The 25,556-nt window shown below is 30.1% G+C and overlaps 4 protein-coding genes across 8 annotated transcripts in view; 2 read left to right on the top strand and 2 right to left on the bottom strand.

Annotated features, from left to right (window-relative positions):
* LOC138933235 (polycomb complex protein BMI-1) overlaps nt 1-28 on the top strand; it is a 2,781-nt gene extending 2,753 nt beyond the window's left edge. The window contains exon 6 of the mRNA XM_070295813.1: nt 7-28. Coding sequence (XP_070151914.1) covers nt 7-28 — 22 coding nt within the window. The remainder of the gene's footprint in view (nt 1-6) is intronic.
* Nucleotides 29-1,469: 1,441 nt separating this feature from the next.
* On the bottom strand, nt 1,470-3,250 carry LOC138933048 (COMM domain-containing protein 3). Of its 2 annotated transcripts, XM_070295500.1 has the most exons (5): nt 2,891-3,250; nt 2,645-2,727; nt 2,385-2,563; nt 2,022-2,293; nt 1,470-1,899 (listed from the first exon to the last, which is right to left on the bottom strand). In XM_070295500.1, the coding sequence occupies exons 3-5, from the start codon at nt 2,533-2,535 to the stop codon at nt 1,732-1,734; spliced, it is 591 nt and encodes a 196-aa protein (XP_070151601.1). In that variant the 5' UTR covers nt 2,536-2,563; nt 2,645-2,727; nt 2,891-3,250; the 3' UTR covers nt 1,470-1,731. The 2 variants fall into 2 exon arrangements, with proteins under 2 accessions (XP_070151601.1, XP_070151600.1); XM_070295499.1 differs by having other exon boundaries at nt 2,385-2,727.
* Nucleotides 3,251-4,251: 1,001 nt separating this feature from the next.
* On the bottom strand, nt 4,252-8,479 carry LOC138933152 (U6 snRNA-associated Sm-like protein LSm4). 2 transcript variants are annotated; one of them, XM_070295689.1, is made up of 5 exons: nt 8,339-8,479; nt 5,339-5,380; nt 5,145-5,243; nt 4,737-4,914; nt 4,252-4,599 (listed from the first exon to the last, which is right to left on the bottom strand). In XM_070295689.1, exons 1-5 carry the CDS (start codon nt 8,354-8,356, stop codon nt 4,502-4,504), a joined length of 435 nt encoding a protein of 144 aa, XP_070151790.1. In that variant the 5' UTR covers nt 8,357-8,479; the 3' UTR covers nt 4,252-4,501. The 2 variants fall into 2 exon arrangements, with proteins under 2 accessions (XP_070151790.1, XP_070151792.1); XM_070295691.1 differs by lacking the exon at nt 8,339-8,479 and adding an exon at nt 5,458-5,716.
* Nucleotides 8,384-24,952, top strand: Kua (Plasmanylethanolamine desaturase Kua). 3 transcript variants are annotated; one of them, XM_070295686.1, is made up of 5 exons: nt 8,384-8,599; nt 19,809-20,411; nt 20,831-21,042; nt 21,123-21,341; nt 21,606-24,952. In XM_070295686.1, the coding sequence occupies exons 2-5, from the start codon at nt 20,180-20,182 to the stop codon at nt 21,864-21,866; spliced, it is 924 nt and encodes a 307-aa protein (XP_070151787.1). In that variant the 5' UTR covers nt 8,384-8,599; nt 19,809-20,179; the 3' UTR covers nt 21,867-24,952. The 3 variants fall into 3 exon arrangements, with proteins under 3 accessions (XP_070151787.1, XP_070151789.1, XP_070151788.1); XM_070295688.1 differs by lacking the exon at nt 8,384-8,599 and adding an exon at nt 14,180-14,356; XM_070295687.1 differs by lacking the exon at nt 8,384-8,599 and adding an exon at nt 14,386-15,162.
* The last annotated feature ends 604 nt before the right edge of the window (nt 24,953-25,556 follow it).

Genomic DNA, 25,556 nt, shown 5'->3' with positions numbered 1-25,556 from the left:
AAGCAGTGGTATCAACGCAGAGTACTAAGAGGATATCCACGATATAATGAGCACATACATATGTTTATGAAAAAAAAGTGTTAGGTATAGGTAGGTATAGGTGAACTAATTAAATTAATATCACGTTACCTAAACCTAAACTATACATTTTTATAATATGTAAGATTGATATGAAATTTATATAGTTTGCAGTATTGAATATTTTTGAATAACCCTTATTAAAGAGAATTTTATTCGCGAATTATATAGAATATTTTTGAAAAAAAATCTCTATTTCACAAATTCTATTATTTTTTTTTAATGATACTTTTCCATAAAATACGTTCAACATTTGACATTACTCACATTATAGTATATGAAAATAAAATCAAGATTGAATATTAATTTGTACTTTAATTATAGTTTTATAAAAATTTATAATATATATATATATATATATATATATATTATAAATTTTTATATATATATATTATATATATATATATATATATATATATATATATATATATATATATAATTCTTTTGTAGATTGAATCAAAAAGACAACTAACGATTTAAAAAGATGTTGCTCTTTTTATCAGACAAGTATAAGTGTATAGTACAAATTTATATATATATATGAAAACTTTAATAAAAGTGCGAATATTATCAATTATTATTCGTTATCATGAGCATTATTTTATTTTATATGATTAAATTCGAGTTTTTTAATTCTTGAACAAATCTAACAGAAACAAGGTATCAAAGAGAAATTGATTATTTTGTGGGTGATTTTGAAAATATTCGAAGACTGCTGATGGTAGTGAAATGTCCGAGGCCTTATCGTATCATATATATCGAGTAATTCATATGGAACAATAAAAATTATAAAATACATATATATGCTAATTATGTCAGAAAGAGAAAAAAAGAATATTAGTTAACGATTAAATACTGTGATCGTTACGTTACTTCGTCTTATATAGAAAGCATATTTTAATGAAGCACAATTATGCTCTCATAAATTTATTGATCGTAAATTGTAATATTTTTCTCTATGCTGTTTTCTCTCTCTTTTCACTCCATTTCAATATTGCGCTCTGCTTTTCAAGTTTTATTTTTCTGAATTTTCTACCTAATCCATATATCTTCATTTCTAATAATATATATGTGCGTTTCATCATCCGTTTACACTAATATTGATAAAGAAGTAAGAGCATAAATTGAGAAAAGTATAAACAAAAGAAAAACTTTGCTAAAAAAACTTTAATGTTTGGAGAATTGTCAGTTTCTCATGATAAAAAGATATCTTAAGTCTTATTTGTACATAGTGTATTATAGTTATATAAAAAATATTGCATAATAATAGAGAAAAAAGAATTATTAATATAATTCTATATTTAATATTAGTATATATAAGGATATAATTATATAGTATTTTTTTGTCTAACAAAAATAGAAATTTTTAAATATATTGGGTTGCAGGATTACTGTATTTTTAATCATTTTTTATGTATGTGTATATGTGTGCACCGCACATATATACATATAAATGTATAAAAATAATACAATAGTAATTCTATATACATGGATTAGGAAATATTCTTTTCATTAATAATGCAAAAATATAATTGACTGCACCCCTACATAAGAACTGTTTATTATTCAATATGAAACATCCTTTACGTATGTACACATTGCTCTATCTGAGCAATGAGAGAATGTATTTCCAAATTGTAAATCAACAAACATTTATATACTAGAGATTTTTTCGATGTGCCTTACAGCATCCTTCAATTTGTACACTAACTCTTGTAGCTGTTGTACGGTGCATGTAAATGTTACATATTTCATTTCATTATACTTTCTTGTACTCATTCGAATACTATAAGTTGGCATGTCAGTAGAACAAGTGCTAATCTGTATCCAAGAACACACAGAATATACTTTATTTAATGTAACTTATGCAGAAAACATATATTGTTGGAACTGTGCTGTGCTATGTAAAGTAATACATTTGGCAAAGTTATTAAAGAACTTACCTTAACGCAATGATGTAAACGCCAATCCACATCCACTATATGTGGTATGCTGTCTCCTGTCAACTCCAATTGCGTTTGAATATCTTGTTTATTGTTTATATAAGTGTTACACAACTTTTCAATTCTTTGTCCATTAATATGTTCATTATGTAGAAAGATTTTTAAGCTTTCTTCATCATAATCGTGTCTAGCAGCCTCTATAAAAAGGCAAGATATACTGGCAACGGCAGCCTTTATCAGATCTGATTTGGATGGATGTATACTAGCGATGCCTAGGATAAAAGGTATCTATAACTGTGCGAACATTATATCTTGAATATTTTTACATTCTTGAGACACAAATTGAGTTAAATTTATATTTACTTTTTCCATTGCTAATATTTTTACAGATGTAAGATATTATAACATCTAATAATTGTAAAAATGTTTCTTCGGATAAAATGTTGCTATTTTGAATGTTTGCTAGGCCATCGATTACTTCCTTAGCCAATTCCATTTCAGCATAATGTAGCATCAATTACATTCGAGATAAATAAAAATATCTGTATTGCGAGTAACTATCATATTAGCATCATCAACAGAAAACAATGAATCAATCTATGCACTTGTGCTTTAATAATAACCTGGATCAAGTTTTTACGAAATCACCTTGATCTTGTGAGACCATCGTCGGATTAATGATAAGTTGCTTCGTTCTGATCTTTGCCTAAAACAGACGAAAGTAGATAAGAATTTTCTTTCTTTTAAAGAATCTTCTATCTTTCAATTTTACCAATAAAAATTACGTCCACACATTAACTAAGGTTATAATGTACGTCAATTAATCTCTTATATTTATAAGAATATATATAGTATGCCATTTTACAAACCATGTCTCATATTTGTTTGAAATGTAAAAAATTTATCAAATTTCTTTGCATGTATCGATGAATTACACAGCAATAGTAACTGTTCTGCTAATTATCAAAATCACATATGTGTATATGTACAGTTCCCGACATAGGACGAGGTAATGGCTTCTGCACACATAACGCGGAAATGCTTGCTTCGCGACAAAAAGCGACACGGTAGCCAATCAACTTACGATTTTTCCATAGGAGTGAAAGGTTGATTGGTTACAGTGTCGTCTTTTCTCGCGCGCCAATCGTTGCCGCGTTCTGTGTGCAGGAGCCATAAAAGTGCCATTACATGGCAGCATCGAGCATTGAGCGTCGAGCGTTAAGCGTCTGCGCAGAATATTATTGCCAGAATTATATTTATTTTATTATATATTATATATTATATAATAGATATGTGTGTGTGTGTGTGTTATTATTATTAATCAAAAATATATAAAACGTTACTACTCTGGCAGTGTAAATTAAAATAAAATATAAATATAAATGCAGCAAGAGATTCTGGATGGTTGAAATATTCAAATAAATAAGATACAAAAAGGGATTCACAAATGACAAAATAACACAATTGGAAAAACTATTGTTGAAAGTAGGAAATGATTTAAAGGAGCAGTATAGACGGAGCAGTATAGGAGCAGTTTGTATTATAAACATGCAGAAAAAAAAATTATGAAAATTACATCCCTTAATCCTTGATTAGATTTTAATATTCTGCTAGGGGATAGTAACGTTTTATATATTTTTTAATAATAATATCTATTGTGTATAATGTAAATAAATATCAATTTTCAATATTAGTAATGTGTATCAGAACATAATTTCTTTTATCTTGACCGAATTCATATCATTCATCATATTATTAGCAGCAAGAAGCTGGAATCTATCTTATTCAGATTCCTGCGCAATGATTTTTGTGTAGACACAGACATCCGATCCTATCATCAAATAAATTCAAACCGTGGGTTAAAGCCCAAATCTTTAAAATTTAGTTAAAATTTAGAATAAGTTTTTATACACACTGTGTATTTTTGTATTCTGTAGATGTAAATCTCTCAATGCAAACTAAATTTATGATCTTATATAAAAAAAAAAATTTCCCTTATAAAAGAACATTTGTTTTGTATCAATTACTTGATCACACTGTAAGCTGTTGTTAATCATTTGAGACGAATGATATGTCAGGATGATCAAAACAGTACTAAAAATGTATACATCATATATATAAACTAACAGTGTTAGTCAAGTAAAAGCTCAGTGACAAAGATATATACACATCTTTCTCATATTAACACACAAGATGAAATTTGATATTGTGACTCTTTATATATGCAATATATAAATAAATCTAGTTTATAGCTCATTTTAGCATACAAATGTAAGATTAAGATCAATATTATTACTATGAATACATCATGTACTTATTTTTTATAATTTCATTACATAAATTCATCTGTTGTATCAAGTTTATACATATGAAATATAAGACAAAAAATTAATTACAAGAATTTTTTGTAAAAAATATCAACGACATCGAGGTATTCATAGTGATCCAATTATAATAGAATATAGATAATATATTTAGTTTCATTTAGGTCTTGGTTTATTTTGTGATTTATTCCCCATTTGTGTGCCACCCCCACGGCTTAATGGTGCTGGACCTCTTCCTCCTCTGCCAAAGGTACCTGTAAAATATAATATGCAACAATGATATAAAACTGTTTAGATTGCATATTATCTTTTTTAATATATATATATATATATATATATATATATATATAAGTTTATAAATTTATAAAATTGACTGCAACATATATATTACCTCTTCCACTGCCACGTCCTCTTTGAGTCTGGCCCCGACCTTTCATTTCACCACGTCCCCTCGATTTCATTTGAATATCTTCCTTTACCATATCAATTACTTCATCAGGAATTCTCAAATACTTTATCGTGCTGCCTCTTATATAACATTCGGGCATCCTCCAAAACTTGTCACCATCCTAATACAATGATCAAATATTAATATAGCGAATACATATAAATGAAATTCTAAGACTTCTGAATTATTATACAACTAATTTGATGCATTTCTAAATTACTTATAGCATATTTTATTTTCTTCAGTTATTTAACATCTCATCTCTCAATATGTATAAACATATATGTATATACATATATATATATATATACATTATATTATAAAAACTAGATATATGTAAAATGTTTGTACCCTTGATGTACATATAACTTCTCTGAGATTTATGTTCATCCAATTGTCGCAACTAACTAAATGACCATTGTATGTTTCTCCATTTTTCAGCTCTACCAGCTGCAACAAAAAATTTAATTTGATTGTGATATATATTAAGATTTAAATAAACATATAGTTTTTTCAAGAGATGTATGAAAATCTAAAATATTTACCATAGGATGATTTTGCGCCGTCTTCAATAAAGTCAAAGGTAACTGAAAAAAATAAAACATACATATTACGAAGATCAAAATATTATTCTTTTTAGTTTGTGTAAAAATAATAAACATACCATTGTATTTATGAAAACGATATATAATTAAATGCACTCTTGTACACAGACTTTCATAAAGGTTATGCATCAATTTGAAAATAGCACTAAACTAGAGGTCTAGAATATCAGAGAAGCGCGATCTTGTTCCTACTTCCTGATTGGTTGATTATATTATAGCCACCATGTTGGGCCCACAACGTTTCACACCATTGGTTTGTTCTTTTTAGCTGAACTGGCTGCACTAATTCATGAAGTTTGCACTAAAGCATTCTTTTTTTAGCTGAACCGTGCAAGAGAAAGCGTTCTTTTTAACAGTACAACCTGAACTTGTACAGCCAGTTCAGTGAACTGCCTGCACTAGATCTGGAGGTAGAGCAAGCAGTGCAGGATTCATATTAACCCGGAAAATTTAAAATATTTATTGAAGAAACAATCGATAAGAAGGACTTAATAAGAAGCAAATAACGGATGTTTGTATAACAAAATAAATCGCAAAGAAAAAAACAAAAAATGCGACATACATATATTAATAAATTAGATTAGAATAATTAACATACAATAATTTACAAGACGTGAATAATATAACATAAATAAAACAAAGTTAAAAAATTAAGACGCTGCAACGTCTGCGCTTTATTCTTTAACTTATTTTAATTATTTTAATCTAATTTATTAATATGTATGTCGCGTTTTTTTCTTTTTTCTTTGTGATTTATTTTGTTGTATGGACTTGCTCCGGACTTGGCCGTTATTTGCTTCTTATGTCCTTCTTATCGATTGTTTATTATTCTTGGATTCTTTTGTTTATATTCATTGAAGAAAGATTGTAATAAATGTTGACTATTGCACTATACCGTTTCTTTTAGACCCATGTATATTCTTGCACTTGTCTACACTAACTTGAACTAGTGCAGTCCTAAAATGCAGCCCCAGATCAGCTAAAAAGAACAAACCACTGCTTGACTTAGGAATTATAGGAGTTCAGAGATTTCAGAGTTTATCTTCTTTTTCTATTCACATTGGAAGGAAAATGATAAACTCTAGCGCAGCCAGTTCAGCTGTAAAGAACAGATCCAAGATAGGTATATATATTCGGGCTTCGAAGAGAGAAAAAACGAAAGACCCGAGTAGAAGATGTAAGCAAAACGAACAGACTGTTCGATTGGATACAGAATTTTGATTGGTCAATCGTGTTAATTACTCTAAACACCGATTGGTATGAGTGATTGTGTCGACACGCGTTTAAACGCTTCCTCCTGATGTCACTGTCACTTGAGAAGCTTTGCAGTTAGTCGGTTGTGTGCACTAACTAGAAAATTTTGCAAATTGTATAGTGCCTTTTATTACAAGATTTTGATTCTCAGCGAATGAATTAGGAAAGAAGAAAAGAGATTGATTTTTCTTTAATAAGTTATAAAAATATAGTAACACTCAGTAAAAATATTTATAAATACCATTTATTTAAATAAATGACATAAATTACAAGATTACTCTTCTTTATATAAAATATATGTGCCGTCAGACTTGTCATTTTGTTTAAGGTCAGCGTATTAAATAAAATTTATAATTATTTTAAAATTTTTATATTTTCCGGTAATAAAATACGTATACTTTGTTAACTTATTTATTACAATTTAAGAATGATTTCATAAAATTCTGTATTCAAAATATTCATAATATAATAGTCTCAATGTAATATATAGTTTCAGTATCTCTTGAGCAAGGCATTTGCGAACATATATCTGTCTAAACAAATTTTCTTACTTATTTCGAGAGCCTATAAATTCCTATTTTCCAAGTTGGGATATATATGTAACGTTTATAATGTATAATTTACTTGTCAAAAGTTTGAGAATCATTAGACAGTTAAAAGATAAATATTTATTTAAATTTCAAAGTTTAGATATAAATATATATATGTTTTATTCAAATATGTGAAAAATGTGTTTATATATATATATTTATATAATATTATGATTTTTCCGCTTTATGTGTATTTGTTATTGTGATTTTTTTTTATATATTGATCAAATGTATAGCAATATATAGTTCTTCATCTATCTAAATAATTATTGATAATAGACTACATTTGAAATTATAAAAATGTGTCAATTTTAGGCCATCAAAGTGTTCGATTTTCATCGATTGATGTACATACATACGTATTATAACAACTATAACAGCCGTCTATTCAAGTTGCACTCGGCGCATAATATGAGAATTGCGTAAATGGAACAGTTTTGTGAATGAAACCATCTCGCAGCGTCATCATATCATCTATATCGCTGAACTCATTACATGTTACTTGAGATTTCTGGTAAGATCCTGATGATTGAATAACTTGATGTTGCTTCGATTTATTGCTTTATTTGTATATATTATATTATATTAGAGATCTGATACACGATAATATACACATTTCATCAGTAATAAAAAAAAAACGTTGAAGAAGAATTTTTACATTACCATGACAAATGAATTGATTCACATTTAAATATAAATTTTTACTTTAATGATAATGTGTAAAGTTTATCGTATTTAGTTTGAGAGTATCAGTAATAACTTCTAAATGTAATAGAAAGAGATATATGCGGGGCGTATGAGTATTTTGGTTTTTCTACGCAGTCCGGTAAAATAATGCTTTCGGATTTAATTATACGACAATCACAGGGATTACAAACAACAATCACAGAGATGTTAACCAATATTACGCAGAATTAAATATATATACCAACAAAAAAGTAAGAGACGACGAAGAAGTCCTTTGCAAAAGCAAAGATCAGTGTTTTTTAATCGGAACCATTGTCTCTTGATTGTATTTACACTCGCCAACAATGCCATGTTGAAGTTTAAACGGATGTATATATATATATATATATACGAATGTGTACATACATACATCGGTACATATGTCCATCGTCCTCGACCGCTGCCGATTCTTCGCAGCACGCAAGCCCACATAAGTAAGACATATACTCGGCTACATATGAGCCTCATCCACGATGAAAAACAATTCGCGTGCGCGCGTGAGACTCCGACATTGACACGCGCGACAGTCCACTGTGCCGTTTATCACATCAACCGACATACAATTGCTTGCTACAAAATTGGAGAAAGAGATTTCGACACATTTCTCTGATGCGCGTCTGACGATTTAAATGTAAGTATAAAAAAACATCGTCTCGCGCCATTATGCGGATTTATTTTTATATACATATACGTGAGAAACGATGAAGAATCATAAAAATATCGATATATCGATATTAGTTTCTCGAGAATTTCAAGAGTTTTGATTTCTGCTTCATATTATTTTTGCAAAATATCAAATCTCTTTACATTTTGAGAAGCATTATGAAGGTATATTTGATTCCTGTTTGATAGAAATCATCTCTCTTTCTCTCTCTTCTTCTCTATCAAATCATCAAGTTATCACAGTTACGCAATTGTCATAAAAATTTGTAATTAAATTTTTATATATATGTATATACCAATGTGTGTATGTGTGTATGTTGTATAATATATATTATATATAATTATATATCTGCTAGAATCGTTTCATAACTTATGATGCATTTCATAAAATTCACTTATCATCGTACTTTTGAGTGATAATATGATAAAAATGATAAAAATAAATAATGATAAAGCGCAAAATGTTTGCGAGAGCTCGCGGCAATTTTTATTTCATAAAGCATAACAAGATGATAATCGTGCAAATTAGAAACTTGCACATTACTTCCTCATTTCGCTCGCAAAGCTTAAGCTCCTTAAAGCAAGCGGATTTTTCAATTTTGGCTTCCTTATAGAGGAAGATATTCCGAAATTTGTGAAAGTTAGAGCGTGTACAAACATATGTCTTAAAAAATTCAAAATTTTATAAAAAATGAACTCTTTCATCGATCCTCGTCAAATTCAATGTCAATCCTTTAACGATACTCTAATCATGTAAAAATATTTAGCCCGATCTCAAAATTTGCGGAAGTTAGAGCAACCACGTTCTTTTTTAGAAAAATTCGAAATTTTATAAAAACTAAATCCTTTCACCGACCGTGACCAAATTCAATATCAACCATCCTTTAATGATGCTCTATTCGTGTAAAAAAATTTATCGATATCTCAAAATTTGCGAAAGTTAGAGCAACCACGTCCTTTCGGTGCACATACATACATACATACATACATACACACATATGGACATTTAAAAAAAAAAAAAAAATGATATTTCGACATTTTAGAACATTTCTGAACATGGCATTAAAATCTCAAAAAAAAATTTTTTCACAGAAACATAGCTCCCTTTACGAGGAAGCAAAATTTCTCAAAGTTATAAAAAGGAAAGAAAATTTTATTAAACACAATCGTGTACTTACTATAAAATATATATATGCTATATAAATAGTATATTCGAGTAATATGTTATCGGTGCGAGATCGTACACAATAGACAAATATATGGATTAATAAGTTTAGAGACGTGCTCGCGGTCTGATCTGGAAAATTATTTTATATCTATATATGTGATCCTCTCACGCGACATGAAAAACGATTATTAATTTTCTCTCTCTCTCTCTCTCTTTATGAAAAAATTACGAAAAAAAGACACACAAATCTCAAGTGTTTGTCCATGTTATCTCTTACTAAATAGTATTATCAGTGAGAGAGTAAGATATATCGTATGTAAAAGAGGTATATGTATACAAATCATTTTTTCGTAGATAAGATCGCAAGAATTATGCATACAGAATACACGAGATATTGAATAAAATGAATAATGACGTTAATTATACGATATGTCAACATACATATATATAATGAGAGAATAATTATTAAAATCTATATTCAGTCTATTTTAATATGCAGCGGAATAGAATGAATCTCTTATTATACTTTTTTTTTTAACTTCATAACAATAAAGTAGCAAATCTAGTGAGATTTAATGATATTCTTATTTAAAGATCTTATCGTATATTATTCGCAAGATTCTCGTAAACTTGCAAAAACTTTTGATAATGAAGATAATTGAAATAAAATAATTATAATCCAAATATGTAAATTAAAATAGGAAAATACGTATCGCGTGATGAAAGATTATGATCATTTATTTGACGAGTAACATGAATAGTCGGCACGCACATACATACCGACGAAAGTAATAGCGAATTGATGCATGAGTGAATCTAATAGAAACCATTTTAACCGCGATTCGTTCGAATGGTTGCTTCACAACGTATATAGTCACTCGCTATCTATATGATTGTAAGAGACTGTCATAAAGTTATATATGTATATATGTACCTACTTACATACATATTTCGTTTCATCGCAAAACAACGGACGGCTCGGTCGAAACTTGTTACACTTTTCCGAGATATCGACTTCTGCTGCCTAGAAACAGACCACGTGTACGATTATCTATGTCTCGCGACTCGGTAGACTTTCCCTTTTCATTTCGAAATATCTTTAAGATATTAAAATATATTGAAGGCAATTTATAATAATGTGATAGATATAGTACATAAATATACATATGATATACATGATATACGTAAATCGATATCATGTAATTGTTGGTGAGCTTTTTACTTTTCGCCTTCGCAGATTTTACATTAATTTCATCCAATAAAAATAGTTGTTTATAATTTATATGATTTTGGCAAATTTATGTCAAATAAATATCACTTTTCAGTTTTCCATCTCTAGGAAACTTTTGCTCGATACACATAATGTGTTTCGATCAATTTTCTTTGCGATCGTACTTATTGTTTAGTCATGGTAAAGATTATTCATCATTCGTGTAATTTCAATTTTTATAATTTTTAAAATGGCATAGATATATTTCATCTAAAAACAAATTTACAAACTCTCGTCATGATATATCGGAAAATTTTTTCCAAATATAAAAATTCATTCTCAGAAATATTTATATTAGCGCAATTATAATCTATAAAATATGTATTGTTCTATAGTATATATGTATTATACACATACAGTGAGACATTCATAGTACATCTTTAAAGTGTAACATTGGTTTCTTCCGTAAATAATTAACCGTTTATATACAGGGTGTCCTCGATTTAAATGGCAAAACTTCAGAAGCGTGTAAGGGACCGAAAAGCGAAGACAAAAAGTCCTTTAGAGGTTTGCTCGTTTTTGCTCCATTATGGAGAAAATCCCAAAAAAGGAAACAAATCAAGTTTTCGTTTTTTTACTTATTTATTTACATTTTATTTATGTTATCATCTATTTAATGCAGATATTGTTCAAAATGTTACCCTCTTGCAGCAATGCAAGCATTACATCTAGCACTGACCTCATTAATTGCAGTTAGACATTGTTCTAGTGATACTTTGTGCACTGCATCTATGATGCGGTCTCTTAATTGCTCTCTTGAATCGATTGGCACCGTAAAGGATAACATCAAGTGTTTACATATGTAAGGAATCTTGAAGCAGAAAATTTATTCGATGCCAATCAACTCAAGAGAGCAACTGACAATGAGAGATTGAATTTTTGCGAAACGAGCAAACTTCTAAAGGACTTTTTGTCTTAGTTTTTCGGTCCCCTACACGCTCTTGAAGTTTTGCTATTTAAATTGGGGACACCTTGTATATATATATATATATATATATATATATACATACAGGATTGGGAACGTTACTCTATAAAAGTAACGCGTTACCGTTACTTGGAAAGTAACGATTCGTTACTTTTTCGTTATGTTTCTGTTTTTTGTAATGCTAAAATAAGCTATTAGATTATAAAATTATTTAATGATCAATATTAAATGTAATAATCTACGTTACAATTAAAAACTCTAAATTGGTCTCTATATAGCGAGCGTTTTTTATATTAAACTTATTTAATGATTCTAATTTTTTATGTTAATATCTTTACTTTTTAATACACTTATCTTTATAGGAATTTAAATTGTAATTTACAAATTTCAATTTTGTCGAAAATTTTTATCAAACATTGTTTTTAAATATTGATGAGAGAAATATTGATATTATTAAGAGTGTGATTCCAATATTCACTATCAGTATTGTAAAATCTATAATTTACATTGCTATAGATTTTCACTGCCAGTGACTATCGGAATGCAGCCTATGATAGAAGGTTACAAAATATTTTTCAAAAAATACATCTATTGAATAGATATAAGATAATAAAGAACCAAAAAATAACGATAAAAGTAACGGCTAATTCGTTACCGTTCCTGTAAAAATGTAACGACGTTACCGTTACCGTTACAAACAGAAAAAAGTAACGATCGTTACCGAAAAAAAGTAACTGTAACGGTAACGACGTTACAAGTAACGCGTTACTTCCCAACCCTGTATATATATATATATATATATATATATATATATGTATATGTATATGTATATGTATATGTATATGTATATGTATATGTATATGTATAGAAAGGCGAACATGCGGGTGAAATCAATCTCCGCTTATTGCGGAAACCAACGTTACACCGATCGTATCAATGTTTGAAGATATTGATGAATCGCCAAGTGACGATTATATAGATCAGAAATCGATAGGTTTTGATAAAAATGACGAAATTTCCTTATGAATATCGCGATTGTCGGGATATGTTGGTGCAAGATCGACTTTATTATCGCGAGTATATTATTCGCATCGTCGTATAATTCATCGTGTTTAACGTCTTAACGGCCGTATTTATTCCGAATAGAGAATCAAGTTTGTCCTCGACGATGTAAGTCGATTCTAAATAAAGTATGAATACTTTGCGAAACAACACGTGTTATGTACAGCAGGAAGGAACGCGCGCGCGCACGCGCGCTAATCGAGAATACGCACAATCATTTAAAATACATTGTGACGAGAGGATTCTTTACCCTAGCCATCACATTTTGGTTCAAGGCCAATTCGAGTATTCATTATATATATATATATATATGATTTTTTTATTTATATAATTTTGTGCTCAGGATCGCATATATGTATATATAAAATATATAAAAAGTAAAGAGAGCATCTCAGTCCTGTTCAAATTTTAGATATATACATTTTTGAATAAAAAAATAATCCCACGGGGATTGATAAGTAGATTGAGAAACCGTCTAAATTATAAAATCGATAGATGAAGATATGTATTATATCATTAACGATTTCCAATACCTATGAGGAACATTGTCCTTGTATAACTACAAAAGGCTTCATTATCTTAGAGTGACCTTAAAGAATATGTAATATATATATATATATATATATATATATATATATATATATATATATATAAGTATATATATATAGTATATATATTAATTAATTTTCTTAAACACGTAAATACAAATGATTTAAAATTTTAGCGTTTTTGTTTAAAAGATCTGAGGCAAGTAGGTAAAATAAAAATTATGAACAGATATTAGTTTTAAAAATGTGATTTATTTCGATATATAAAATTTACAAGAATATATATATAAATAATATTAAAGCGGTTTATTTTTTTACGCATAGATGTTTTAATTTTTAAATATTCATCGCTCTAAATTTAAGTATTAAAAATATGTATGTATATATATATGTATTAAAGAGAAAGGGAAAAACACAGTTTGAATATGAAACAATTCGAAGGTATTAATTTTTTCAATCAAGGACTGAAAAATTGTAAAAGACCTCGGCCGCACACGAAGATAGAAAAGCACACACACACACACACACACACACACACATACACACACACGTGCCTCGACTCGCAGCACGCATGTGTCAGTCGTGTGACGTTTGTGGCGTGCGCTGATCGCGCACCGACGAATCCGAGCGTCGAGCGATCGAGTTATACCGACACCAACCACCAACCACCAACTGCATGACAGCGCCACGAAAAACGGCGTCGCGACGCTGTCGTCAGGCGGCGCCGGGCGCCGATTGCGAGGAATGAAAATGTACGAATATCGAGTATGTGGGATGTGGGTGGCGGTGAGCAGCGCCTCCGTTGCGTCGCGTCGCGTTGTTGCGTGGCGTGGCGTGGCATGGCGTCGCGTCGACGGCGTCGGTACTCCAGGTCGCTTTCAGTCATTTCAATCGCCGCGCATTTCCATCGTTTTCATGGCTCCTCGTGACCTTTCGAGAGATAAGCCCGAGCCCGAGCACAAACGCGCGCCTCTTTCAACGGCTGTCGTTCTCGTTTTCTATCCGTCCCATCTTTCCCTTCTCTTCCTCGTCTCTTTTTCCGTTTCATTCATAGTTTCTCTCGCCTTCTCTCTTCATTATTATCAATATATTTGTCTCTGACGCTTCTCGCGTACTCTCTTCAAGATTGCCTTTTATAACGCGGTTGTTATCGCTCGCCCGGCCTACAGCCAGCCGTTCGTGAATAGCTCTGGTGCGAATACTTGGAATACCGTCTATTGCTAGGAATTTAGGGAGTAGCCGGTAAACGAGCGTGACGTCTTCGCGCGACGAATGCACGCGATGGGATGCGATGCGTCAAGTGCGTAACACGTGCATATATATGTTTGTGTGTGTGTGCGTGTGTGTGCGATGTGGCGTCTATCATCGTGCCGGTATGAGACGGGGCGACTTTACAATCTTCTTTTCGTCGTTCTACCATTCTAATCACTTTGTCGTCAGTGACTAATTGAGTTTTCTAACCGAAACCGACCCCTCGCATGGCTGTCACATCGCGTATCCGCGTCGGCGATCACAGCCGAGGAGACACTTTGGAGCCGGCGACAGCAAGGGCAAGCAGGTACGATGTCGTAACGCTACCCCATTGCCAATAATGATGCGATGGTTTTTCATTTTTTTTTTTAGCGAACCATCGAGTTTGCACGCGTATACGCACGTTGTCGCGTCGTCGTGTCCGCGTGCGTGAGTCTATATATTTGTAGGAGGGAAAAGAGGGAGGGATGTGGGTGTCTATTAGATTCCTCGTCAATCCGCGCTTCTTCGGCAATAGAATACCTTTTGTTACGAATGCCTTCTTATGCCACACGCTCGCTCACGTGCTCGAGCAATGCGAGTTTATAGTGCGATAGTTGGATGCGTGTGCGCACAATCGAGTATTTTAAATTTTGAGAAAAAGAAAGTCGTGTTGAGAAAAAAAATTTCTTTTGCATTTAGTATGATTCTGTAGAAAGATTATATATATATATATATGATCTCCTATTCAGTCTTGCGAAATAATAGGAAGCAATCTCGCCGTTAAAAAAAATGAGAGAATTCGTAAAAAAAAAATATAGAGACGTAATAGTATTATATGCTGGCCCAAAAGTAATTTCTAGCATGATAAAGGAGACCTTAATTTATTTAGAAAATTATATATATTCTATTGATTTGTCTCATTATTCTGTACATAAAAGTATTACGGTAAGATTATCGAAAACTGAATATTTTACGAAATATTTTATTTTTTATATCAAAATATGTCAGATTAAAATATAAAATAACTCAAAAAGTACTTAATGAAAAAATACTTTATTATAGTGTTTTGGAAAGCTCTCGAGGTAAGCTACAAGAATATGTAATGAAAAATAGGGGGTTCCATTTAAAAAATTTAAAGTGATTTTTATATGACCTTGACGGGCTTTTGCATGAAACATTTTTCACGAAAATGCGTTGTTTCCTGATACGGGCGCTCTGTTACACCCTATATATGTGTAATGAATACTCGTACTTTTCTAATTGCTGATTTCGAATAATTAATATTTTTTATACAAAGTTTTTGATATCATATCGATAAAAATCTCACTATATATACTCGCTATAATATGTATTCTAAAGACGTCAATTATTTGAAGCCAACACAAATTAGCTCAAGACAGAATGAGACAAAGACCTATATAGATAGGAGGAGTATGAATGCTGTTGTGTGACTCATTGTGTATGAATTTGTGTATGAATGCATCTAGTAAGAAGATACATATTTGCAAAGCATATGTACATATATGTGTACCCGTAATGCGTTTAAATCCTAACGAGAGAAAAAAATGCCATTCCTTCCACACCCTATATACAACGATGATACTTTGAATGTGAGATCCATTAGCGAGTTGTGTGTATGTGTGCGTAAATGTCTGTATAAATCTTTTAACTATGCATATAAGAATATATGTATGTATGTATGTATCGCTTATAATGCGACGAAGATTATGACTTGATCAAATGAGATCACTTCAATTTATTTTTTCTCCATTCGCTTTAATCTCGCCTTCTCGCGAGTGCACATAAAGTCATCGTCAGTTACACTGTTGCATCGGTGATATCGCGTTCCTATCAAATGTTTATCTCGTCCAAAAAAATTTTAAACTTGGCCAGAAAAAGATCTATCATTATCATATCATAAACATGAACACATATTGTAAAATATACAGCGCAATATTATAATATATGCTAATTGATAATATTAATTATATATAAAAAGATGGAGATTCCTGGGAATTTAATAGCTTCCTTGACAATACTCCGTTATATCTTTCTTCAATTTATAAAGTCATGCAAACGACCAAATAATATTTTGCAACGTTAACGCGTACGTTGGAAAAACCATTGCTTTTTTTAAATATCGAAAATAATGTAATAAACGACGTATGTTAAAAATGTAAAAATTCACTCTCTAATCTAATAACAACACGTATCTCTCTCCTAAACTGACGCGTTCCTACCATTTAGCTAAACCGCAATAAATGAAAGCAAACGTCTATATGGCGCAACGAGAAAAATTTCGCGTGTAAATGATGACGTACATGATACGCTATTATGGCGTGGAAGTTGATCGATTACATTGTCGTGCGCGAACCTTCAACCCTTTGCCTTCGGTTTAATTACCGGCACGCGATTATTCGCCGGCTGCCAACGCATTAAAAAATCCTAGTTTGAAAGTTCATTCGATTCGCATATCTGCGATGCAGTCTTCTTCGGGAACAAATCCTTCAAGGGTCAAATAATCTGTAACATACATGCTCTATACATTTTCTTTTTTCTTCTGTTATGATTATCGTCCTCTTTCATCATAAGTCATGATGAACGAAATGATTTTGCCTATCCTTTTGTCACACTGTCTGTAACTTTGTATATACGTATAAAAGAAAAGAAAAGATTATGTAATATACCATACACAGAATATATATATATCCTCCATTAAAAACTGTCTCTTTATCGCAGTTTCTTTGACTAATTTTGAGAATTAATTTTTCTGTAGTGATTTTCTTTTTTTATTATCATTATTTCGAAACGCGGAATACAATAGTCGAGTCACGGTATTCGCATAAATGAATTGTATACAAATAAGTATATATTTCTCAAGCTTTACGCTTAAGGGGGGAAACCAGTGTAACGGCTGAAAAAAAGACTACTTTTAAGGATTTTTTTTTCTAGTAAATATATATATATATTTTTTTTTTTTTTTTTTTTTTCAAATCGCGTTGTTAACATCACAAAGTACATAATTTGAACTACCTTTTGTGAAATATTTGTTAAAAAATATTAATATTTATAACTACAATAGCCAATAGTGTGAGGCGCCCCCCCCCCCCCAAAACGAGCGCGCGCGTAGCTGGCCAACGCATGTTTCAAAACAAAAAAAAACAAAGATTTCCTTAAAATATAAGACAATAGCTTCAGTTGCACGTATGGATTAAAAAAAAAATAATTTGTTACAAAATGGCGGACTTTTGAAGAAAAAAATTCCTAAATCGATGAGACATTGACCTCTGGTTTTTAACATTACAAAAAAACAAATTATTCAATCGAAAATTCCATATGTGCAACTGTTGAAGCTATTGTCTTATATTTTAAGAAAATCCTTGGTTTTTTTTTCTGGAGCTTTCGTTGTCCCGCTACACGTGCGCCTGTTTTTTTAAGGCGACTCACTATTGGCTATTGTAGCTATAAATATTAATATTTTTTAACGGAAATTTCACAAAAGATAGTTTAAATTATGTACTTTGTGATGTTAATAACGCGATTTGAAAAAAAAAAAACAATTATTTACCAGAAAAAAATCCTTAAAAATAGCCTTTTTTTTAGCCGTTATACTGGTTTCCACCCTTAAGATCTGCGAAAAAATCTGCTAATATACAGAATGGATGAAAGCGTATTGATATAAAGAAATATTAATCGCATCGTGTAAAGTGTAAAGAACACCACACGGTATCCGCAGAGGCATAAAGACGAAGTATATTGTCGCGTGCAAGTGCCAAATTAACCCACTTTATAGTTGCGTACCGAGTAATTCGAGTAGAATTTATTCTGATATTACGGCGACATTACAATATATAATCAATTATAAAATGTGCGTATGGGCTTTGTAATATCCAATTATACATGTACATATAAATCATGTATGACTAGTATATCCATGTGAATAATATCATACACATACGAGATCCCCCCTAAGTGCAAGACTCAAGACCTCTCTTGAATCTTTTGATCAATTTTCAATCGATTTTTCTCCTTTATATAAATTTTGAGACATTCGCAACGTTTTGAATAAAACGACTGAAAATGAAGGACTTTCTGAAAATTCAGTTTCAAAAGAACCAATAAATAAAATATTCATATCAGTTAATTTCAAGTACATACTTTAGTTTGATAAGGATTTGATTTAAATTACAAAGATATATAATATTAAAAGTATGAAAATGATGTGCAATACGAGATGACATCTCTCGACAATCTCGTTAAGAGAAAATAAAACAAGGAAAATCTGTAATTTTAAGAAAATTACGAATGGACGAGAAACAATGTGCATAGAAATACATTACGTCGATTATTTTCCTTGTTACAAATAAATATAATTATTATTTTTTATGTGTATCTAGAGATTGAAAAACGCGCGTGAATATAAATATTTTTTTTAACGATATTTGCAAGAGTCGTGAAAGAGGGCAATTTATTCTATTATTCTAATAGATTGTACATAATTGTATATTAAAAATACAGAAAATTCGGATTTCCGGATTTGATGTAAGATAATATTGATGATATAAGGAATCGTACGTATCATTGTAATTATTCTTTCGTGTTCACACACACACACACACACACGCGCGCGCGACGTGCTCTCTATAATATATACTCTATACAATGTACGTAATAGATGTAGACATATTTATTGATATTTATTAATATTTCATTGTATAAAAATGTATCATGACTGATACACATATACACATACATATATTCGAATTTGCTATTAAAAAGGTCGCATATATTTAAAATTATTAAATACTTATTTATAATCATACGACTATATTTATATGTAAACATACGATATGGATCGCGAGCTTAAATATTTTACTAGTTTAATTAATAATAATTCACAATATTAAATTCTCTATCTGAGAAATTTATACGCGTTTAATCAATTCTCTTTTATGGTTTATTTAATTGCAGGTATTTGCCGCAACGTTCGATACCTTAGAAAATACGGGAGACCTGAAGGAAGGAGATGTGTGATAGGAGATTCCAAATCTTTTTAAGGATATATAATGCGCGAATTTTGACAATTCATGGCTTTATTGCACGGATTAGAGTAAATGATTTTTCGTGCGATATCGAAGAGACGCGTAATGTAATGATGGTCCCAAAATAATTCAGTACATAAAAAAAAGCTGTTGCATCTTTATTTCTTCTATGAGCGATACGACAGTGTCGTGTCGCAATGTCGAAGAACGAGCAAGTTTTGCGATATTGCGCGCTCGAATCTTGAAAGAGCGGTGGAATATCACGTTAAAATCGCGTAGGAATATATTTCGATTAAGAACATGGAGGATATAAAAGTACCGAACCTGGGGCAAGCCGCGTCGGCCGCGTGTTCTATGGCGACCAATTTCTTGGCACCTGTGAAGACTGAGCGCCAGATTTACGAAAATTCGATGCTCGAAGATGATCCTAATGCCAACTCAGTAGTACCGACGTCTCAAGAAGATAAGACCGTGCCTAGATGGGGTCCAAATCACAAAGGTGCCCAAGAGCTTGCAAATCTGTATAGTACCGGTATGTAAATTTTTTACCACAATCATTTAAGACTCTAATCGCATGTTTGTACCTTACCTGAAATTTATTCTATGACGACCTACTGTTAATTATTTGTATCGATCGCACATTATAATTTCTGCAGTTGCTTTGTCAAAAAAATGCAGAAAACACAGTATTTACAATATTAATAAAATTTTCATAAGTACATATTTTATCAAATATAAAAGATGCAAATGCTTACAGATTTATGTATTTTTCACATATTTTATGTCGATGCAAGATTTTTAACTCTTTACAAATTTTTTCCAAAAATCTTGTTACATATTACTATTTTTAAAAAATCATTATATATTGCTACTTTTTCAACAAATTGATTTGAAATAATTGTACTACAATAAACAATTGTGCCATAATTACGATACAACATACACTTTCAGGGAAGAGAACACAAGAGTGCATTTGTGTAGGAATTTGTATTACTCTCATAGCCGTGAACTCTGTTCTTGTGCTCATAAGATTACGATTGGAAAATTTAAGTTCCATAGCAATAGCTGCATTATGCGGTATTATCACGGCTGATTTTGGATCCGGTTTGGTTCATTGGGCCGCGGATACCTGGGGATCCGTTGAACTTCCGATTCTGGGGAAGGTAAGGCACTTTTTTAAAAAAATGCATGCAAATCTTAAATTTTTTAATTTACAAAACCATTATATTCTCTCTTTCCCTAGAATTTTCTAAGACCATTTCGTGAACATCATATAGATCCTACCAGTATAACGAGACACGATTTCATAGAGACTAATGGTGATAATTTTATGGTCGCGATACCAGTACTATCTAAACTCACATGGGATTTTCTGACATTGCCCGAAGTAGAAATGCAACAGAAATTTGTTTGGACGTGTTATTGGTTCTTGCTTGCCATTTTTGTAGCAATGACTAATCAGGTAAATATCTAATTAGAAAAAGATATGCGTTAAGAAAGTACAAGTGTTTTTGAGAAAAAATTAATCATTTTACATTGTAAAATATTTTAATTTTATCCCTCAAATACTTTATCTTGTCTTATCATATATCCAATATTGAGATATATGTTACAATTTTGTTTCAGTTTTATATAAACAATATATTTAAGAAAGATTAATTTGTATTGTTGCATATTTATAAAGAAAAATACAGATATAATGTATTTAGAGTAATATACTTTATAGATACACAAATGGTCGCATACATATTTCGGATTACCTACTTGGGTTATTTGGCTTCAAGAACACAGAATTATCCTGCCAAGAAAACATCATCGAGTGCACCATGTCGCGCCTCACGAGACTTACTTTTGTATTACTACAGGATGGTTGAATTGGCCCTTAGAAAAACTCCAATTTTGGTACATCTTAGAGGTGATAATCGAAAGGACTACTGGTTGTAAACCCAGAGCAGATGATCTGAAATGGGCACAGAAGCGTTCTTGAGAATTAATAATTGCCCTCCTTTCGTTACTGTACATTTTATTGTACAATCAAGATATTTAACATACAGCCAAATATCGAAACGAAACTCAAACATCGAACTACAAAATATAAATTAAGTGAAAAGTTTGTATGGGCAATAGTAAAAGGTTTGTATGCATGGAATCCTCAATTGCCGGAAAAGTGTACACACACGTATGTATATATACACTTTTTTCAAATCAAGCCTTTTGTGAAGACAAAAGACTTCCGAATTTGCAATCTGACGATTCTGTCGACACTACTATTGATAATGTCTTTATATACCGCACAATCACCATGCATCAAATTGCACAAATTATAAACTTTATTTTAACATGATATACAAAGCAATTTGAAAAAAATCTGATGTTAAAGGTTAGATGTATAGAATAGGCCAAAATATCTGAAGTATCTTTTGAAAAAATTAATTACGTTTTTCTATGTATAGTTAAATAGGTAAAAGCAAACATAAGAAATTATATAACACGTGATAAATACATATGCGATTATATATATATGATTTCGGTATTATGTATGTATATATACATGTACATATAATCGCATATATAAGAGGATATTTGAAAATTATTGAATTGTTAATTTCATGTACAAAACTATCTGCAAAATATTATCAATTTTTGATGAATCAACAATTTTCTCTCTCTCTGTTTTTTTTTTCTTTTATCAAAAATCAACTATAATTGTAATGTTTACTGAGACAAATACTTCACAATTTCATCTCTTATATAAATTAAACTGAATTCCCTGAACCTGCTGTTTTGTATGAGGTTAATCAAAATTTTTTATAAATATGTACAAAGAGAGAGAAAGAGATGTATATATACATCAATTGATCGAAACTAACAATGCCAATTTCAAATTTTATGTTTTTAGAATTTTTTAGTTAAAAGCTTCTTCTGATTTGTTATAAAAATTAATTTTATTACAGCAAAACATAGGAAGTATTTTATTACATACTTTCATTTCAATAATTTGAATATTTGTTTGTTGTTATTTTTTGTATAATCGAATTGATTAATTTTATTGCTGAAATTTAAAGCTAAGCTCAAATTAACTAATAAAGGCTTTTGTGAATATATCATATGAAGAAAATAAAAAGCAATCAAGAACCAGCGCGGTAATTTGTGCGTATATGTTTTATTACATTCAAATTACATTGATATTTTGATTACGTGATAGATAAAATCACAAAAAGCGCACGTTTCGGTCCCTTTTTTTGGATTATCCTCAGCGTAATTACAAAATATATGGAATATCAAATTATTTATATCAAAAATGTGACAGTAATAATATGCAGAACAATGTAATTTAATTGTAATAAAACATATGCGCACAAATTATCGCGCTGACTCTTGATGGCCTTTTATTTCCTTCGTATGATTAAAGCTAAAAATTGTGCAATAGTATGCCAGATATCTGCTTGATAGTACTATGTGTCATACGTGGTAACAATGTGTAATCGTTGATATGCACATTGAAATTGCATAGTATGCTATAGGAAATATACATACATATACAGAAACTATAAGAAATGAATAAAAGCGCTTTTTTTATTGTAGAAAAATATTTAAAATTAAGATTCTGGGAGAAAATACACTATCATACATAAACGATCGATAAGACAAAGAAGAAATAAATAATTATACACACAAAATGCATGAGAATAGAAAATTTCTACATAAAGATAATAATGTGTTACTAAAATTTTGTTTTTCTCGCATGTATATTTCTTTGCATTTTGCACACTTGTTACATTTCTTAACTCAGAACATAAATAAGGGGATAATAATTGTGAGGTGCTAAGCAAGTACAAGTCGTAGGTCGTAGGTTCAGGGACCAAAAGCGACTTACCGCTCTATATATAACAATCTTTTGAACGCTTGGTTTAATTTTGATAAAAACACTGTATGTGTCTGATAAACTGTTTACAATATTTTTGCTCATCTACAAACGTTTTATTTTTAGCTAATGTCAAAGCATACAACTGTAACATCTATGTTCAATATACTTTAAAATTCGACCATAAATTTTAAGTTCCTTACATGCAAATGAGAAATATATCTTCTAAAGAAAATATATTATTTATAAGAAGAATCACAGTTACTGTGATTATTGTAATCATTGTTATTGTTATTATTATTGTTAGAAAAGAGACAAAGTATAAATTTCAAACAACTGGTCAGATTAAAATCCAGCTAGATTTGAAAGTACTTTATTTTCATATACAATATGTGATGAGAATTATTTAATATCGCTGTGAAATATTAGATTCAAAAAGGCAATTTTATTTATTTACATATTTATTTAATTAAATTATCAGTATATATGAGATATACTAATACAATAAGTTTCTTTATTTTCTTTTCAAATCCTATCACTTGCGCAATAAAGTGATTGAAATATCTTATAAATATCCCAACTGAAATATTCAAGTTAAACTTTAATTTCAATAGGGGAAGAGAAAAAATAGGCTTTTTATATATAATGAATATAATTATATGTTAGGCGAAAAAACAATGCTATAAGAATATTAATTCAATAAATGCAAACAAAAAGGCAGGAGCGTTTAGTAAATCAAGAATATAGAACGCCGTTAATCAAATATTAGAAATTTCTAATACAAATAAAAATGTACAGCTATTTATAATATTGTATTAATAGAGGGAATTTGATAAAAATCTACTGGATTAGCATATTTTATTCTAGAAATCTACATTTTTTAAACAGAACATTGGAAAAGCTAATTGTTTAATTAGCAACATTATGTAAATAATCGATATATACGATATACGATGTTATTGAGCTGTTGGATTTGAAACTACTACATATATATAAATTTTACAAACGAATAATTTTGCTTACTCGTCCCCGTTATGTGACATTAATATAAACTTTACGTTGCTATCAATATACATAAGGGTATAATTTAATAATGCAAGCGCGAAGAGATTTATAAAAATCCCATTTATAAAAGTAAAAGTCTAAAAAAGAAAATTATATTACATTTCATTTATTCATATACATAGTAAAAGTTGTATGTGTATGTGTATGTGTATGTGCACCCGCTCACACACACATATTACACAAGCTTAGTATATAAATGGATTAAAATGTAATATATGATTTTAGTATACATACACACATACATACATTTTTATATGAGAGATAAATATTATGTTTCGTTTAAACATAGTTCTTGTAATGAATAAGAATAAAAAATGTAATTAAGAATATGCCGAATGAATGTTGGATGTATAATGCAAAAAATATGTATAGTTATAAACAATAGAATGCTATCGGTGTGGTAATATTTGACAAATAAGATCGGACATAAAAAACAATAATATATCTGATCTTGAAATTATAAATTTGCGGTAGTAAAACATATATAAATTTTGCGAAGCTAACATTATAAGAAAAAAAAGAGACAAATGCAAAAATTTATTTGTATTCTAAATATTTTGTACACCCGAAATGATTATATGTTATTGCGCGCATAGGAAATAATCGAAAAAAAAATACCAAGTAATGATACTGTATCGCTATTTTCATATAATCATAATTATGCTTTTTTTTAATAATGTGTAATTGTATTATACTGTGGCCTTAATCTCTTATTCTATTTTGATATGTAACTTTAATTTAAATTTT

Source organism: Polyergus mexicanus, unplaced genomic scaffold (genome assembly GCF_030449975.1).
Source record: "Polyergus mexicanus isolate NDT 795.1 unplaced genomic scaffold, iyPolMexi1.0 SCAF_5, whole genome shotgun sequence".
NCBI lineage: Eukaryota > Metazoa > Arthropoda > Insecta > Hymenoptera > Formicidae > Polyergus > Polyergus mexicanus.
Note: the sequence above shows the minus strand (reverse complement) of the source record. Positions and strands in the feature narration are given on the sequence as shown.

Excerpts from the sequence above, each read along its gene's own strand:
- LOC138933048 (XM_070295499.1), bottom strand. The coding sequence starts at position 2,535 with ATGCTACATTATGCTGAAATGGAATTGGCTAAGGAAGTAATCGATGGC. Across the intron at positions 2,294-2,384 it reads AAATATTAGCAATGGAAAAA|GCATCGCTAGTATACATCCA; the intron begins GTAAATATAAAT and ends CTTTTATCCTAG. Across the intron at positions 1,900-2,021 it reads GTTTACATCATTGCGTTAAG|ATTAGCACTTGTTCTACTGA; the intron begins GTAAGTTCTTTA and ends TCTTGGATACAG.
- LOC138933152 (XM_070295689.1), bottom strand. Across the intron at positions 4,915-5,144 it reads AAGTTATATGTACATCAAGG|GATGGTGACAAGTTTTGGAG; the intron begins GTACAAACATTT and ends TCATTGTATTAG. Across the intron at positions 4,600-4,736 it reads AGGACGTGGCAGTGGAAGAG|GTACCTTTGGCAGAGGAGGA; the intron begins GTAATATATATG and ends TATATTTTACAG.
- Kua (XM_070295686.1), top strand. The coding sequence starts at position 20,180 with ATGGAGGATATAAAAGTACCGAACCTGGGGCAAGCCGCGTCGGCCGCG. Across the intron at positions 20,412-20,830 it reads TGCAAATCTGTATAGTACCG|GGAAGAGAACACAAGAGTGC; the intron begins GTATGTAAATTT and ends ATACACTTTCAG. Across the intron at positions 21,043-21,122 it reads AACTTCCGATTCTGGGGAAG|AATTTTCTAAGACCATTTCG; the intron begins GTAAGGCACTTT and ends CTCTTTCCCTAG.